Genomic DNA, 16520 nt, shown 5'->3' with positions numbered 1-16520 from the left:
CAAGTTTAAAGAAACCAAACACACCTGCATAGATTGTGTAGAAAAATAAATAAAATGTTGTCATTAAATTCTGTTCAGGTGAAGTTTATTACACATCAGTTTCACACAGACTCTGGAAAATAACTGAGCTATTTTCTGATAATTGAGGTGCATCTGAAAGTGTGTCTGCTGGTTTTAGTTAAAACTGACTGGTTAAATTCCAGTTTTAAAAAAATTTTTTTAAAGAATGAATTCTTTATGTGAAGGTGCTAATAGTTTTAGATGTTTACTGTTTTAACTGTGTTAATATTGTTATACAATATATTGTTATAATACAGACCATCTGTAATCTTCACCCACACACAAAGTGCATGTCTTCAAAATGACTGGGGATGAGAATCTGTTCCAGTAGTTCATTTCCTTGGAATTGCTAGTGGAATCATTTATTGCCTACTGATTCCTCTTATTGGTTCCACCTGCTACAATCAGCTGATTTCAGTTCATGTGCAGAGACACAACAGTAATGTGCTGCAGGAATATGGACCTTACTTACTTTTTATTGCACATCCTGCTAACACAACTTTGGCTATTTGTAAGGACCTGCGCAGACAGCATGCTAACATAAAGCTAGCCAGAGGAAATATTCCTCTGTATTCCCAGAGGAAATAAACTAGACTGAATGTCATGTCTTTGAATTAATTTCTGCTTAGCAATGGTAGTGACTCTCAAAGCAGCGCCGATAAGAAGCCAATGAAAATCGATAAGAGAATCAATGAGAAATTAAATTTATGTGTTATTCATAATCAAATCAGCCACTAAATTCTTATCAGTTCCCATCTTCACTAGGGACCAAAATGTTTCATGTTATTTTATAGTTATTAGTGCTGTCAGCGTTAATCTCGTTAAAATGACGTTAACGGCATAACCGCATTGATGCGCATCAACGCCGTCCAGCCCCACGCGCAGGGCGATCCACGCTAACTCGCTGACGGAGATTTGGCGCGTTAAAACAGTTACAGCGTTAACTTCATTTTAACAAGATTAACGCTGACAGCGCTAATAGTTGTAAATGTTGTAACTAAAAAAAAAACAGTTATTTGTTCCATATCAGTTCAAAAACGAACGTGATTTTTATAACGTTCAAATGTGACCTCAATCGAAAGATTAACAACTAAAATCAAGCCAAAGCAGACGCACAGAGCAGCAGGTGGTGTGAAGTGTGAAGTTTATTGGTGTTCAGGAATGTCAGAGCACAGCGAGTCGACATCAAAGCTGCCTGAAGGGCTCTGCGGTCGGCGAGAGGGGAGGACAAAATAACAGGTTGAAACAGCTCTGCAGAACCATAAATATACATCTGTTTAATCACCAGTAACTGAGGATGCAGAGTGCAGACGAGCTCCAGGAGGTTTTGAGGTGTGAGCTGGTTGTTTCTCAGTGATACAGAAACGACAGCTTTTACTTTGTGTTACCACAAACAGAAAAAAAACTTTGTTTAAATAAAATACGGAAAACAAGTAAAAATGATGATTTCACAGGCCAAACATGGAAGAGCATGAAATCTGAACGAAACAGTCACCGCAGAGCTGTTTGTCCTTTCTGTATATTTTATCCACCTTTCATGAACAGAAGCATTAAACACACAAACTTTTCGGTTTCCGTACTTTTCCCCACAAATTTAAAACCACTTCTTTTTTATTTTTAAACACGTGTTGTATGATCCTCGATCTTCACAATCAACATCACAGGAAGTCAAATGAACTGCATACTTTTGAAGTACTACACACATAATGGTCCACATGTAACGAGCACAGTGAGAGTCTGAACTTTTTCTTTGAGGTGATTTTTCTTCTTTTAAGAGGAAAACGTGATTTGACCTAAACCTCCGAGCAGCGTCTGAAAAACGAACCGCGAACCTTTAAAACAAGATGCTTCGAAACGAGTCCACGTTCAGCCGGAGCACGAGGCCGTAACAGAGACTTGTTAGAAATATTTGTTTTACGTTGAGCTGCCACATTAACTCTTAACAATCAAATAAATGTAAAAAGCAGAACTTTAAATGAAAAAAGCAGACTGCTCAGTTTCCCCTTTTTGATTGTAATCATTTCTTTTTTCATGAACCGACTGTTTCGACGACAGGAACAAAAACTGTTTTTCTTTAAAAACAGTCTCCACAGGAACGAGCGGATCGTTTACACGTCAGAAATTTTAGTCGATTAACAGAAGATTTATTTTATACTCACTCATTTCTATATCAGATCTGAAGCCTGTCTGTGATTTCATCCTGTAGAGAGCTCAGGTAACATGAACAGACGGAGATGTCGCAGATTTCTCATTAACTGGACGGACTTCCAGCTGGTGACAGGAAACGGAAAGTTCAACTTCCTTAAATGAGTTCCAGAGTTTAACTTCAGCTAAACAAAGGTGTTCACAACCAGCACAACTCAGCTGGCTGCAAACACCTTTAAAACTCAGTGTAACGGTTACTTGTTGGCAAATATTTATATTTAAAGATTAATTAAACCCACAGGATTTAAAATTAACTGACAGATTTCAAACTGCGGCTTCAGACACTGGCTGATGACCTGAGTGAGAGGAAGACACTGAAGCAACGTGAACGTCACTCTCACTTTCAGCCTGTGACGAAGAAATCTGTCCAGAGCGTCGCAGAGAAAAGGAAAAACTGCTGTGATAAGACTGTAACACTGATCGGGCTCACTCAGCAGCAGCAGAAGAAGAAAAACAGACACAAAAGCAGAATAAAACAGGTTCCTCAGAAGAGCTCCGGGCGGCTGAAAGCAACAGTTTCTCCTTCATGAATTCTTCATAAATATGAAACGATAACTGGTGACAGGCGATCCTGGAAGGACTCCAGGTGTTTCCCACTTGTGATGGTCGTGCAAGTTTGTTGACAAAGACAAAAACAGCTACAAGTTTAACACAAAGAAAAAACTTAAAAAAATATTTCTGAACCCTTTTTAAACAGCTGACCTCCAGCCGGCCGAGGTCGGCGCCTCAGCGGCTCTGGCAGACGGGCTCAGTTCAGCTGCTGCTTTCCTGCTTCACAACTAAAAACTAACTCAAGGCGTCTATCAACAACAATTAAAAAAAACACTACAACTCTGATGGCGGTACTGGAATGCACGTGAAGCTCAGGACTGCCTCTCTCTCAGTATCCCAGGTCCAGCTGGATTTTGTGCTCAAAAATGGCGATTAGCAGCATTATGCAGAAGCCCAGCAGGATGCCGGCGTTCTGGAGGAGGAAGAAGCCCCAGTGGCTGAAGCCGTGGTCGCCGGCGTCATTGTGCAGCATCTCGGGGACCTGAAAGAAGAAAACTGTCTCAGGCTCACAGACCCTCTGCAGAAAACAGGAACTTTTCCCATGAAGGAGGAGGAGACGTTAGTTTAAATGAACGGACAATGCACCGCACATCTGCTGCAGTACTCGGTTACACCTCTAGGCGGTAAAGAAAATTCGAATAAGCTTTTCTAGAGTGTAGAGCAGGGCGACAGCCACGAGAGGGCGCCTTTGTTCAGGAGAAAGAAGCTCTGCTGTGTTTTCCGGCACTAAACCCTCCTGCAGCTGTTTTTCAGACGTACAGACATTTATATGACGGGATTTTTACGATTTATGAGATGCCAATAAAATGATGGCAGTATCTTCATCTCAGGCTGAACTCTGCATTTAGTGTCAAGCAAAAGGAACATTTTTTATGTGGAATATTCATTTAAATTTCACAGTATTAAAAGTGAACCTCTCGCTCTGTGGATCAGGATGTCAGAGTGGATGCTCCCTTTTGATTGGCTGAAGGGTAATGCTCACTTACCATGTCCACCAGGGCCACGTACATGAAGAGCCCGGCTGTGAGGGCGAATATCCACGTGGAGATGTTCTCGGCGTAGTGTCCAATCAAAATCCCGGTGATCATGCCCAGGTAGGCCATCATGGCCGACAGCACGTTGTAAAGAATGGCCTGACGCACCGTCATGCCGGCCTTCAGGAGCACCGCAAAGTCACCTGAGAATCGGAGAAGACTGTTACTCACTACGACTGCTGCACCCGCATGATGGATGTGGATAAAACCTCTGAGCGTGAACTAAATTAAGGATCAGACCAAGGACAGGATAACTAATAAATCAAACTAACATCAGAGAAACACGTGAAAAGAATCAAGAGCAGGACTGTGCAGAAAGACAGACGTGCTGCACAGCTCGCTCTGAGCTGGTGTTGGTTGGTTCAGCCTTGCAGCCACTGCACTGTTTCTCTTTGCCTTCATGCATTAAAGATCGTGCAGTTTGTGGTGTATTTTCAGGTGGTTGAGTAAGTGAGCTGTGTTGCGTTTGCAGAGAGGAACGAGCTCTTCAGCTTCTGCTGTTCAACACATTTAAACCTTGTCTGTCTCTTACTGTGATGTTACTGCTTCAAAACGACTGCACAATGCAGGAATCAGCTGCAACCAACACATGCAGGCTGTGAATTAAGTGCCTGATTTTTGATTTTGATTTCATAACAAAATAAACACGCTGTGACCTCCCAGTGAAAGGTTTCCATATTTAAATGAACAGATGTTTAAAAGTCTGAAAGAAGGGTTTTTTCACTCTTTCAAAGCCAATATCTCTTTACTCCACTGCAACAATAAAGGACTTTATGTAGATAAGACTGAGGCTTACAGAGAAAATGTTCCACTGAGATAAGATGAAAAAGTCTCACCCAGCTCATGAGGCAGCTCGTGGCAGAAAACAGCCACAGACGTGCTGAGACCGCTGGACAGACCCTCAGTGAACGCAGCGCCTGCAAACAGATAAATATTACAAACCAGCAGCAGCAAGAGGCAAACATCAGCATGAAAATGCACACCTTCATGTCACTGTTTACCGTGGCTGAGGGTGAATCCTCCTGACGTTTCACTTTAGTCACCAGTTTGTTCTAACATTACTAACTCTGCCGTCAGTGGTCAAGGATGTTAAATATGCTGTGCACCAACTTTCTAACCTACTCTGTGACGATGATTTCTGTCATCGCCAGTCTCGCTTCCAGACTTCAAACTGTTGATTTCCTGTCTTTTGGTATCCGTGGTAACGCACTGAGTATGTTCAGCTCATATCTGACTAACAGCTTGTTTTCCATCAGCTTTCTGAAACAGCTTCTTCGGTCTGCGGCGTTCCACAGGGATCCATTTTAGGCCCCGCCCTGTTTGGGTCCATATTGTATTGCCTATCACTGCAGACCACGCCCACTCACACCTGCCTCAGGTGTAATCAGACACTGACTGGTTCCTTAAGCTGAGGTTCAAGAGTTTCATCCCCATCAGTGACAACAAAACCACATATTTAGTTTTTAACACCCTCACAAATATAACTTCATCTCTCTCCTGCAGACAAACATCCAACTGATGACTTGTTGAATGGTCACTTCCTGTGGTGACATGACAAACTCTCAGCACCATGTTTATTCACGTCAAACCAACCCTGCTGGGCTCTGATTGGTTAGAAACTGGTGTGTTTGCTGTTAAACGAGTTCAAGACAAAAAACTGAAGCTAAAGAGGAAGTGACATCACGGGTTGTGACCCTTCTACTCACCGATAGCGAGGCCGTCGCTGAAGTTGTGCAGTCCATCTCCCATGATGACCATCCAGGCCAGCGTGGCCACTCCGGCCTCCTGGAAGTGCTGCTCCGAGTAGGAGTGGGAGTGGCTGTGCGGGTGGTGGTTCTGAGAGTGGTGGTGGTGCAGGATGTGATGGTAGTCGTGGTGGTGGTGGTGCCTGCTGTCCGTCTGGCCAACCGTGTCATGGAAGTGGGAGTGGCATTTGTTCTCGCAGTCCTCGTCGGTGTAGTTAGCGGCGCTCCCCGACGCTCGGCCGTAAGCCTGCGGCGAAACGACGGACACCTGCGGCGCCAGCATCACCTGCTCCTCCTCCGCCACGTTGCTGCCGTGCAGGCTGCTCGAGTGGTCGCCAAACGTGCTGGCGCCGTTAGTCTCCACATCTGGAGACACAATATGGAGATCTGGTCAGGTTAGGCCGGGAGGTCGACCTCCGCCTGCGCCGTTTCAGAGGTCAGAGCTCTGTTCTCTGTGGTGGATCGAGCTGCAGCTCTTAAAGCCTTCACGCCAAACGTGACATCACAGTTGTTAACATGCACCAAGCTGACACAAGCCTCCATACAGAAACACATCTCAGCTCTCGGCTCGAGTGACGCTTGGCTTCACTTTGAGTTGTTGAACAAAACACGAAATATTTCACCTTCACTCGGCTTCACGCTGTTCTCCTCCAGCGCCGGCTGTTTCTCTGGATCCGCGTTCTCGTTCTGATCACACTTCTTCTGGATCTGCGTGGAGTTCGTACAAACTCATCAACATCAACATGAAAGGACCAGTTTACAGTTTTCTGACAGCAGCACGAAGGTTTGTAGGTCAGAATATTTACAATTACCATGTATGCTTAAAGGCCTTCATTTTACCTCCAAGTCAGACACCAATTTCTCAACAAAAAACCCATGAGATGAGAAATAAATAGTTCCTTTAAGAGTGAACAATCAGAACAGAAAATCAACATGTTACAAAGACTTATTGTTCAACTTTGTAGCTGCTGTGTGCAAAGTGTCCCAATTAACTCTCTCTGTCATAGAAATGCACAGAGAAGGAAAGCTGATGCTAAAGCAGACCGTTCGTGTCCGACTGTATCGTTGCAAAGCGTAAACAGAGGATGCATCGATTTTTCATGACGTTTGAAAAAGTACAAAACTGCAAAGTCATGTTGAAACCAAACGCCGGCGGCGATCTGCAGCCACGCAGGGGAGGCGGACTTCAGAAACTCCCTCAGCTGAAAAAAGGCGACGACGGCAAAATAAGTTCCTCGGAGCCAAACCTCAAAGTGTTTGAGCTGAGTCGGGGATTTTTGTGAAAAACTGAAATTTTGAGGTGTTTGTGTTCATCCAATTTCATGGCAGAAGGCTGCGCCGCACACTGCATGTAAACTATGTGATCAAAGAGCTTTTTAATGAAATCTCCCACACGTCTGTGAAGCTGTCTCAAAGATCTGTGCAAAGCCCCGAAGAAAGATCCTGAACTTTGACATCAGGATGTTTGGACAAACAGGCCGTCGTGAGCCGTCTGTGTGGAGGTCTGCCTGTACGATGCTCTGTTCTGACCTTTGGTTATTAACTGAGGGCTTTAAAGTAACTAAATTCTAAGTAAGAGCGGGCTGCATGATGTGACTCAGGTCTCAGTGTGTTAAACGGTCAGTTTGTCTGCACAAACACCAGGAATCAGGAGTGTTAAACGTCATTCTGACTGTTAGAGAAACTCGCCGTCTCTGACCTTCTGTTTCTTGTCCTTGTACATCTTTCCGAGCGTCAGGAAGTGCTCGATGAGAAACATGAAGTAGACGCCACTCAGAGCCGTCAGGCCCTTCCACACCGCGTCCAGGTTCTCCTCGTGCTCGTGTCCCGTCATCGCTGCGTCGTCGTCGTGGTGATGGTGTCCCGTCATCGCTGCGTCGTCGTGGTGGTGATGGTGGCCTCCCTGAGACTGATCACACAGCGTTAGCTTAGCTTAGCATAAATATGTATGTTTACACATCGACTGATGATGATGATGAAGCTCTTTATTATCAGAACAAAAGCAAACAGAAAAACTCACAAATCTCTGTAAACGGTTACAAAATGTTCTTTATCTGACTGTTCTTAAAAAAATAATTGAAAGTTGTGCTTGTTGTGATCTTTGAATGCGTATGATGTCACACACGTGACATATGATCCTCATTTATAATGTGTGGAGTCTGCGTGTGTCTAAGAATGTGTGAACATGCTGCAATGGCCGCTTCCCTTTTGTCCACATCGCTCTTGAACAAGACGTTTACAGTCTCAGTGAGTTTTAACTGGAAAAATGAAGACTATGATAAAATAATAGAATAATTAGAGGCTGATCAATCAGCCGGCTGCTGATTAGAATCAGAGACGTGATCTACCTGATAGATCAGGTTTGGTTTTAGAGCTCGACAAAGAGTCAAATTTGATAAAAAAAGGATTCGAACACTCGCTTCACCTCACGGCTGCAGTAGATTTACAAACGTGCAGCTAAGCAGCCTCTGTCTGCTGGCTCGCTCGCCGCTGCGTTCAACAGCTGAAGTCATTGATCACTTTAACTTGAGAGCATGAACGTCACGTGTTGTAAGACTTCCTGTGAGTCAGGTGGTCGCGCTCTGCAGGGACTCACGTGAGGGATGAGGTGCAGGAAGGCGTCGCCGCTCAGCGTGCCCACGGCCAGCGCCACCAGGAAGCTGAGGAGGAACTTGAAGAAAACTTTGTTCATGAGCGGGATGAGGACGACGCCGAGCAGAGACAGCAAGCTGATGATGGTGATGGAGAGGAACCCGCCGACCCACGCTGCAACACAAACACAAGCTTCAGGAAGATCAAAACGCTGCTGACAGAAAACACCGCACCGTCTCTGCTTCCAGCACACGACGCTGTGGTTCTTCAACTTCAGGCACAAACTCAGTGCCGACCCAGAGCGATCCCTGAGTCATGACCTGGTTTCACTCTGCTGCAGCAGCACAGAGGCCCTCGAGCAGTCGCAGTCTGAAGTGTCCTCACTGTATTTTTATCTTTGATCATTTATTCGTTCTTTCCCTGATGAACTCTACAGGTCGTCCACGTCCAGCAGCTCAGCTTTCTGTTGCTGTGCAAACAGTAACCGCAGACCGCTGGACGGACACGTTCACGGGACCACAAATTCCACTTCAAAGATGCTCTCACCTGACACGAGTCTGCAAACGGAGCTGCTCGATGAATAATCAGTTTTAGTTTGATTCATCTGCAGCGTCTGACACCAGCGCTGTCAGATCATTTTCATCACACTATCGGACATTTCACAATTACATTTACAGACTACATGTCGTCATCCATCCTTCTTACGATTACTACGCTGTTGACACACAGCTGTGGCTTCCTGAATACATCAGCAGCTTCTCTGACCTCAGTGAACGCTTCACAACTTCCACTAACTGGATGTTTTAATGTTCAAGCTCAGTCTCAGTGTTTGTACAGTGAGCTCGGTCATTACACGGCCTCCTCGCAGCAGCATCAAACCTCCTGCTAAGAACCTCCAGAGTTGTTTTTCACCAGGGTTCAGATTTGACACCCAGTCTTGTTTCTTTTACTGTCAGCTGATAACTTAAAAACATGCCTCAGTCTCCTCAGACCGTCGTCGTATCGACATATTGTACTGCAGACTTCAGTTTATACATGTGCTTGAATGTGTTTGCATTTTAGAATATGTCCAGTTCTTTATGTTCATATCCAAACTTTATGACTGCATTTTAAAAAGTGTGATACAAATACCGTGTTTACATTTCATATTAGCAGAAATATTATTAATAATAATATTTCTGAGTTTAACTTTCCTCCCACACTGAGGAGGATTAGGTGGTGCGGACGGCTCACATTAAACGTACCCGTGGTGATGTTTCTGCTGTTCTCCCCGCCCATGTGCTCACTGTGGTCGTGGTCTGAGTGGTTGTGGTCTCCATGGTGACCGTGAGCATGCTTGTGATGCTTGTGCTCTAAAAACAGGAAGAAGGAAAGATGAAATTCAGAAGTTATTACTTCATTCTTACAAATTCAAAGAGCCGTAAGGCTGAGGTCAGAGGACGGGACACTGTGACAGAGTGTAACTGGTTTAAACTGGTTCACCAGATTAAACACCACAGGCTTACACTCAACACAAACACACTGATGATGATGATGATAAGCAAACAGTTCATCAAAAAATACAAAATGCTCCTGATTCCCAGTCGGTGGCAACATTTCCCAAACACTCGGATCTGTTTTTTCCAGCCATCGAATCAAATATCAGGGTCAAAATATCCAGATCACAGCAATCAGACCACAAAGTCAGAGTCTGACAGCAGTAATCAGCTGCAGTCCTGCCTGAGGGGTTTAATCCTGGTGGGAACTTTCCTCAGATGTTCGAAGGCCTGGAGACAGACGGAGCTGCACTGGGAGCAAAACTATGTTAATTTGAATCCAAATGTTTGGTGATAAAACAAAGACCGTGCTGCATTCAATGTTCCTTCTTTTCTTTCCTTCCTGCCAGCCGTTCACTTCACATTTAGTTATTATTTCCAGCTAACTCATCACTACCCTTTACCTTTGGAGTCACAATAGAGGCCCACCGCCTGACCAGATGAACCTGTCCTCCTCCACCTCGTTTTTGTTTGGTTTCATTTGAATTATAGTGACGGTTAAAGAAACTGCCTGTAAAGGGTCCCGTGTTGAAGTTCAGTAACAGCACGTTTCTTAAAGAATAACTGTGTAAAATAATCGAGTTACCAAAATGATTCTGATTGGTGACGTGACTGAGCAGCCTGTTGATTCCAGGACAGAGTCGGCGCTCTCCGGAGTCAAACAGACGTGTTCACTGTCACACTCGGAGCGAGCGAGTCATGCAACAGGAATGTGATTTTACCAGAAGATCCAACAAAGTGCCGCAAACGCTGAGCCAGGTTCACCGTTCAGCCCAACAGCTTCAAACAAAGAGCAGCTAGAGTCTGCTTAAAGAAGACGTCAGTCATTCGATTTTGCAGCAGAGGCAAGAAAATCTCGACTCAACAAAAAATAAAATGCTTGTTTTTCTTGTTCTGCTTTCTTATTATTTCTCTGGTATGAAACACCGAAGTGATGATCAGTCAGCAGCTGCACACATTTTCCTGGAGATACTGATGAGGAGTTTTGGTCCTACCTCTCGCCCCGTGTGCCGAGGCGTCTCCGTGCAGCACGCACGCTCCTCCATCGATCTGGTTGAGGAGGGCGGGGCAAAGAAAGCTGAAGTCTCTGAGCGTGACGCCCGCCTCCTGAGACATCCCGTGCGAGGAGAGGATGAAGGAGGCGTTCAGACACTAGAGGGGGAAAAATGAAACAACAACATTGAGTAAAGACAGATTTAAAGAGACGAAGACCACAGAGGTGCACGCAGGTTGCAAAGCGGCTTGCAGATACAGAAGAAACGCAGGATTAAAGCAGTTTAAAGAAAACACCTGATAAGAGCCTTGATTTATCACGTGTACGAGTACAAACATCTCAGCTGACATCAGCTGATTTGCTGACTGGGACTGAGCCAGAAACCAGTATCGTACCTCTGAACCGTTCTGGCTGCGGCCGTGGGGACGATCCTGATCGCGGTCATGCTCGCTGTCGCTGCTTGCGGTTGCTTGTGTCTGGCTCTCAGTGATGGCGATCCTGGTCGTTTGTTCCCCTGACGGTCGCCCCTGGCTTCCATCTTGTTGTTTCACCACGTGCTGAGCTCTGTATGTCACCGTGGTGCCGACCTCCTGAGCCACCGCCGCCACTGTGGTTTTCTTGTCATAGAGGTTTAGACGACTATCTGGATCCTCGCTTTTCTTTCCCACGGCACCGTCGTGGTTGTCGGGGGTGTCTGGAAACTTCTGGGGCTGTGAAAGGTGTTTTAGGTGATCAGAATTGCTTTCATGGGGATGGTGGTGATGGTGGTGGCCTTTGTGCTGGTGGTGGTGGTGGTGGTGATGGTGTCCGGGTTGCTCGTGATGCTGCACCATAACAGTCCTCATGCGACCCAGCCCCACACTCTGAAGGAGGCGCTTCAACCCGGCCAGAGAGATGGTGCCGTTTTCTCCATATCTGTCAGATTTAATTGGACAGAACGATTAAACATGGCGCATATATGTGAGAGTGAGGCCTGCAGCCACCTGTGCAGCTGACACACAGACTGACGATCGATGACTTCAGCTGCTGACTAACAAACCAGCTGCTGGACCAGCTCCACCTGTCTCACTGCCAGGAGCTCACCTGTTGAACAGAGCCTCCAGGTGTTCCCTCCGGCTCTGCTCGGCTCTCTGGGCGTCGACGACAGAGGACAGTAAACGAACCGCGCTGTTGGTTTCCATCGTGGACCCGCTGCAGTCTGTAACGGCGCCTAATGAGTCGCTACTCACGGCGAAGAGAAACATCAGAACCAGAACTGCACTCATCTCCTCTTCTTCCTGTGGACAAAAACAGACGGTAGACATGTTGACACGTCAGGAAGAGGCAACACAGAGTGAAACGATTACATTTGTTTTATTCTTGGACTCTATTACAGTCCTTGTGTAATCGGTGGGCATCTTATCCTGGGCCTTCCTGGGTCCTCAATTTATCCTCTTCCACAAACTGTTATTAGCCCCTCCCACCTGAAGCCAAAATTCTTCTGATTGGCTGCCCCTCGTACACCGGAGAGCTGAGCAGTAGATGAAACTGAATCTTTTTAATTATTGATGAAATTTCCCAAAAGATGTTTGATTTATTCTATAGACAGAGCAATGAAGCATGGGGCATCATTTGGGGACATTAACTAATTAACAGTGATCATAGACGAAAAATAAACTCCAACATTGAAACTAATATTCTGCTACCAGTGTACTGCACTACTGTGTGTATAGATATAAATTTCTTCTCCCTTGTATAGTGTATATTCTCTTCGATTGTTGCACAGTATTGTTGTTCTTAGGCATGCTGCTTCGTCCACTTTGCTGCAAATTTCCCATCTCTGAGACAAATAGAGTCTATCTCATATTATCTGAACAGATTTCCAATGCACTCATTATCTGAAGTAACATTTATCTTCTGAGACTACGTTTGCTTTAGCTAGGTTTAACTAGGGCGCAGTTTTAGAATCCCCTCCTCCACGGGTAACTGATCAAAAACAACCCTTATTACATATTTATATCACCTATTTATATGTAATATCTACACTTAAAACCTAATATTAAAATAGTAAGCTCCAGCACTCATCACAGGATACTAATGAAGGATCCATAATCACGAATGCGTGGTAATTTCCCCACAGCCTATAGGTGACGCCATTCTCAAGTGTAGCCATATAAACAGAAATCACAGAAATTCCCCAGCTTACTCACTCATGTCTGTCTGTGTTTCTATTTAAAGGATTCACCATTTCACCCTCTAAATAAGAAACCGAAGAAACAGACTGAGACTCTGCTTTTCTAAGGAAGTGAAAACAGTTCACTGAGTCAAAGGGGATTTCAGTGCTCACTGCAACATTACTGTTTAAATGTCCTCAACTTCAAGTATTGCAAGAACTTGCAGTCGAGACCCACCCAGTAAGTAACTACAGATGGAACAGATGCGCGCCACAGTTACAGTGAATAAATGACAATAGAAACGTGATTAAACACCGGCAGCCCACCGCGGTGTTCACAACGTGACAGATGGAAACTGCACAGCAGATGAGATCACTGTGCAGAAAAAGGGTTTCCTTTAAGCCGATCTAAGCAGCAGCTTATAAAGAATTTTATCACAATAAACTTGAAGTACGCGTCCTTTGACACGAGGAGAAATGTTAAAATTAGACGTTTTCTGAATGGATCTTGGTGTGCCGTTCGTCCAAGTTAGCAGATGCTGGTTTAGATCATTAGGAAGCTAGCTTAAAATAAGAAACCGATCGTATTAGTATTAATGAATACGAGTGTGCGGTGTCCAATGTTAACGATGAGTGACGATATCGCTCACACAGACGCTCACCTCCTCCCCTTTAAACGGTGGTTTAGCCGGCTAGCTACGCTGCTACCGCTGGTTAGTTCTTAAATTTCTCGGAGGATGCTCAAAGACGATATCTGCCAGGTGACCCGGGCCAGGCTTGGGCCTTGTGCTGCCGAGGCTCGGCCGCTCAAACAGGGCTAATAAAACATACAAAATACATCCCCGGTGGTACGAGCAGCATTTGACCCGAAACACAAACTCGCATTGGAGGTAAACAGTAACACGTTGGGTTTGTGCGCTCCGCACCAGCCGTGTGCCGTGTGCACAAAGACGACAACCCGGAAATCAGCACCAGCTCCTGCCGCCACCGCGCGGAGCGGACTGGACCGGCCGTGCTGGGGCTCCCGGCAGCCGCAGAGAGGTTTTTAGCGAGCCTTTTCAATGACTGAAACCACTTACAATGAGAGCTTGTGCTGCTTTTATCCTCTGCGGGGATGAATGAACGCTTCACGGTGCCGCTCTGTCCCCTTCGGTCCGGTAACCACGGCTGATGGATGCGTTACGTTCACTGGCTGCCGGAAATCTGAGCATACAAAGGACTGGGCAGAAGGAGGGAAACGAAAGGTGATTAGCATAACGACAAACTGAGCACGCTACCGTCACGAAATAGATCTGACCTCTATGTTTCAATTTAGATTGCATATTTTACAAAAAAAGGCTCTGCACATAATTTTACCAAAAATATAGATAGGATCAGTAGTCTGATAAATGGAGCCATCAATACATCGTATAGTCATTTTTTTAAACAATCAGCTACAAAAAAGAAGTTGAAGAAACAGAAATATACAAAAAAAGCTACATATAGCTTTACAAAACAATAACTTTAAATATATTATCACAATGGATATTATATACAAGATATAGCACAAATTAACAGGATCCTGCAGGTTTCTGGACTCACGTTTTTGGCCACTGTCCTGGTGTTTTATTTAGAGCCAGATGGTGGAGAGCAAATTTACCAACTAATCCTAATGAGCTGCAGGAGAAAACAGTACAGATGCAACGCACAGACATGGATAAGTTTGCCATAACACCTGCCAGTATAAGCAGCCATGCTCCCTTACTTTAAGCCTTAACCAAGTGTAAAAACTGTGGGGGAACTATCCGTAGCAGCTGCTGTAAACATGAAAGGATTAACTAAACATGTAGGCAGCCTCCAGTGGCCATTCCAGGAACTGCAGTTTCACCGTTCATTAGTAAACTTTGATGGCACAGGCCAGCTTCGATGACAAACTCCAATTTATCAATGAAAATGTAAATTTTCACAGCTGAATCTTTTCTGTGCTTTATTTCCTGACACCTTGCAGGAAAAGACTGACCGATGTAGATAAAAAGGCTCGATTTCAGCAGACTCACGGAGCTCAATCAAAATATGTGCAGCGTATAAAATGTGTTTACAGGCAAAATGCAAATTCTAAGCATGAGCCGTCCTACATAACATGGCAGAGTGATTCATAGTTTACAGGGACTCACTTTGAGCCAAGAAGCAGGAATAGAAAGCTCACAGTGATTTTTGGCACCTCAGTTACTGTAATTATCGTCTTCCTGAAGAACAAAACGGTTAAATCAGAGTTCTGCTGCTCGGATGTCGACTGAGACGAGTTCGCCTGGTTTGACTGAGACGAGTTCGCCTGGTTTGAATTCTTTCACTGTTTGCTGTTTAACGTTCACGCTGAATTATAAATTCTTCATGAGGCCTTCCACAGTTCAGCACCACACTGTCTGAGAGGAGCTCTGGCTTAATGCCTTCATCGTGCATTTCATTTTAACGGACATTTCTTTGTTTTGATCATAATTTTTTTTATAATTTTATCCCTTTTGACCAGTTCTATTATTCGACTAATATTTCTTAAATAGGTTTCATTAACTGGAGGGCCAGGTTGTGTCTGCTCCTCACAGATCGTCACTCGCCTGCAGCAGCTGATCTGTTGTGCGTCATTACCAGACGTACTAATGCACCTTTGATATTTCTATGATTTAATAATTGATTAAAACATTTCCTCTTTGCCTTTAAACCACAGTGAATTTGATTTATTGTTTTATTATAACAGTTTAGCTCTTTTAGCTGAGGGTCATAAACCTGCACGTGGCTCTCTTACATTTGTTGAATTTCAGCAGTAATCGTTAGCGCAGATGCTAATGTAGCTGAGATATAATATACTGAGTGTGAACATTCTCAAAACTGTATTGTATATAGTATATTTTTGTTATTATGTAAAGTTAATTTTTGTAAAACTAAGGGTCCACATAGGGGTGGGGGAAAAAATCGATACTGTGTAGCATCGTGATATTTTGTTTGCTAATAATGTATCGATACAGCAACAGCAGAAATCGATATTTTGTTACAAAAACAGGTTTTGTGCTCAGAGCATGTTGATCCTTTTTCTGAGCAAGAATCCTGACATTCCTTCACTGTCAAATGTGTTTAACTTGTTTTTTGGCAGCAATAAACATGACAGTTTACTTATTTTCATTTAAGACATGTTTTATTTTAATTAAGTTTAAAACTTTTTTATTTAATGTAAAATTATATTTTGTTTTAATTTACTTTCAAATTCTTCAGTTGCTGAATGGGCTGCATAGTTTTCATAAATTGCATAGTTCAGAATAGCTATAATTGTACCAGATGTTTGCATTCAGTTAAGTTGGACTAGACTGTAATACAAACAATAAAACTGACTGAAATGAGAGAAAGACTGAGTGCGAGACTTTGATATTAGATAAAATGAATATTGATAAAGTTTACCTTTATGTACAGAATCTGAATATCGCAAAATATTTTTAAAAAATTGCAATAATATCGTATCGTGCGTTAAGTATTGTGATAATATCGTATCGTGCGTTAAGTATTGTGATAATATCGTATCGTGGGATGCATAGTGATTCCCACCTCTAGTTCCACATGTCACTGTTGAAGTGGGGCATTAATCAGTGTGACACCATTTGTAAACATGCTGTGTGGGGGTTCCCA

At 44.1% G+C, this 16520-nt stretch overlaps 1 protein-coding gene across 3 annotated transcripts; it reads right to left on the bottom strand.

The window, feature by feature from the left end:
• Window positions 1–1189: 1189 nt before the first annotated feature.
• slc39a6 (solute carrier family 39 member 6) lies at window positions 1190–14720 on the bottom strand. 3 transcript variants are annotated; one of them, XM_005746345.2, is made up of 14 exons: window positions 14451–14720; window positions 13949–14088; window positions 11801–11994; window positions 11113–11632; window positions 10719–10875; window positions 9433–9540; window positions 8193–8362; window positions 7481–7505; window positions 7296–7444; window positions 6220–6304; window positions 5558–5962; window positions 4688–4768; window positions 3804–3994; window positions 1190–3298 (listed from the first exon to the last, which is right to left on the bottom strand). In XM_005746345.2, exons 3-14 carry the CDS (start codon window positions 11980–11982, stop codon window positions 3146–3148), a joined length of 2226 nt encoding a protein of 741 aa, XP_005746402.1. In that variant the 5' UTR covers window positions 11983–11994; window positions 13949–14088; window positions 14451–14720; the 3' UTR covers window positions 1190–3145. The 3 variants fall into 3 exon arrangements, with proteins under 3 accessions (XP_005746402.1, XP_005746400.1, XP_005746401.1); XM_005746343.2 differs by having other exon boundaries at window positions 7296–7505; window positions 14451–14719; XM_005746344.1 differs by lacking the exons at window positions 13949–14088; window positions 14451–14720 and adding an exon at window positions 13532–13942 and having other exon boundaries at window positions 7296–7505.
• Window positions 14721–16520: the final 1800 nt, after the last annotated feature.

Source organism: Pundamilia nyererei, unplaced genomic scaffold, assembly GCF_000239375.1.
Source record: "Pundamilia nyererei isolate P.nyererei 1_Seehausen unplaced genomic scaffold, PunNye1.0 scaffold00177, whole genome shotgun sequence".
Taxonomy (NCBI): Eukaryota; Metazoa; Chordata; class Actinopteri; order Cichliformes; family Cichlidae; genus Pundamilia; species Pundamilia nyererei.
The sequence above is the reverse complement of the archived record's forward strand: the minus strand, read 5'-3'. Positions and strand labels throughout refer to the sequence as shown.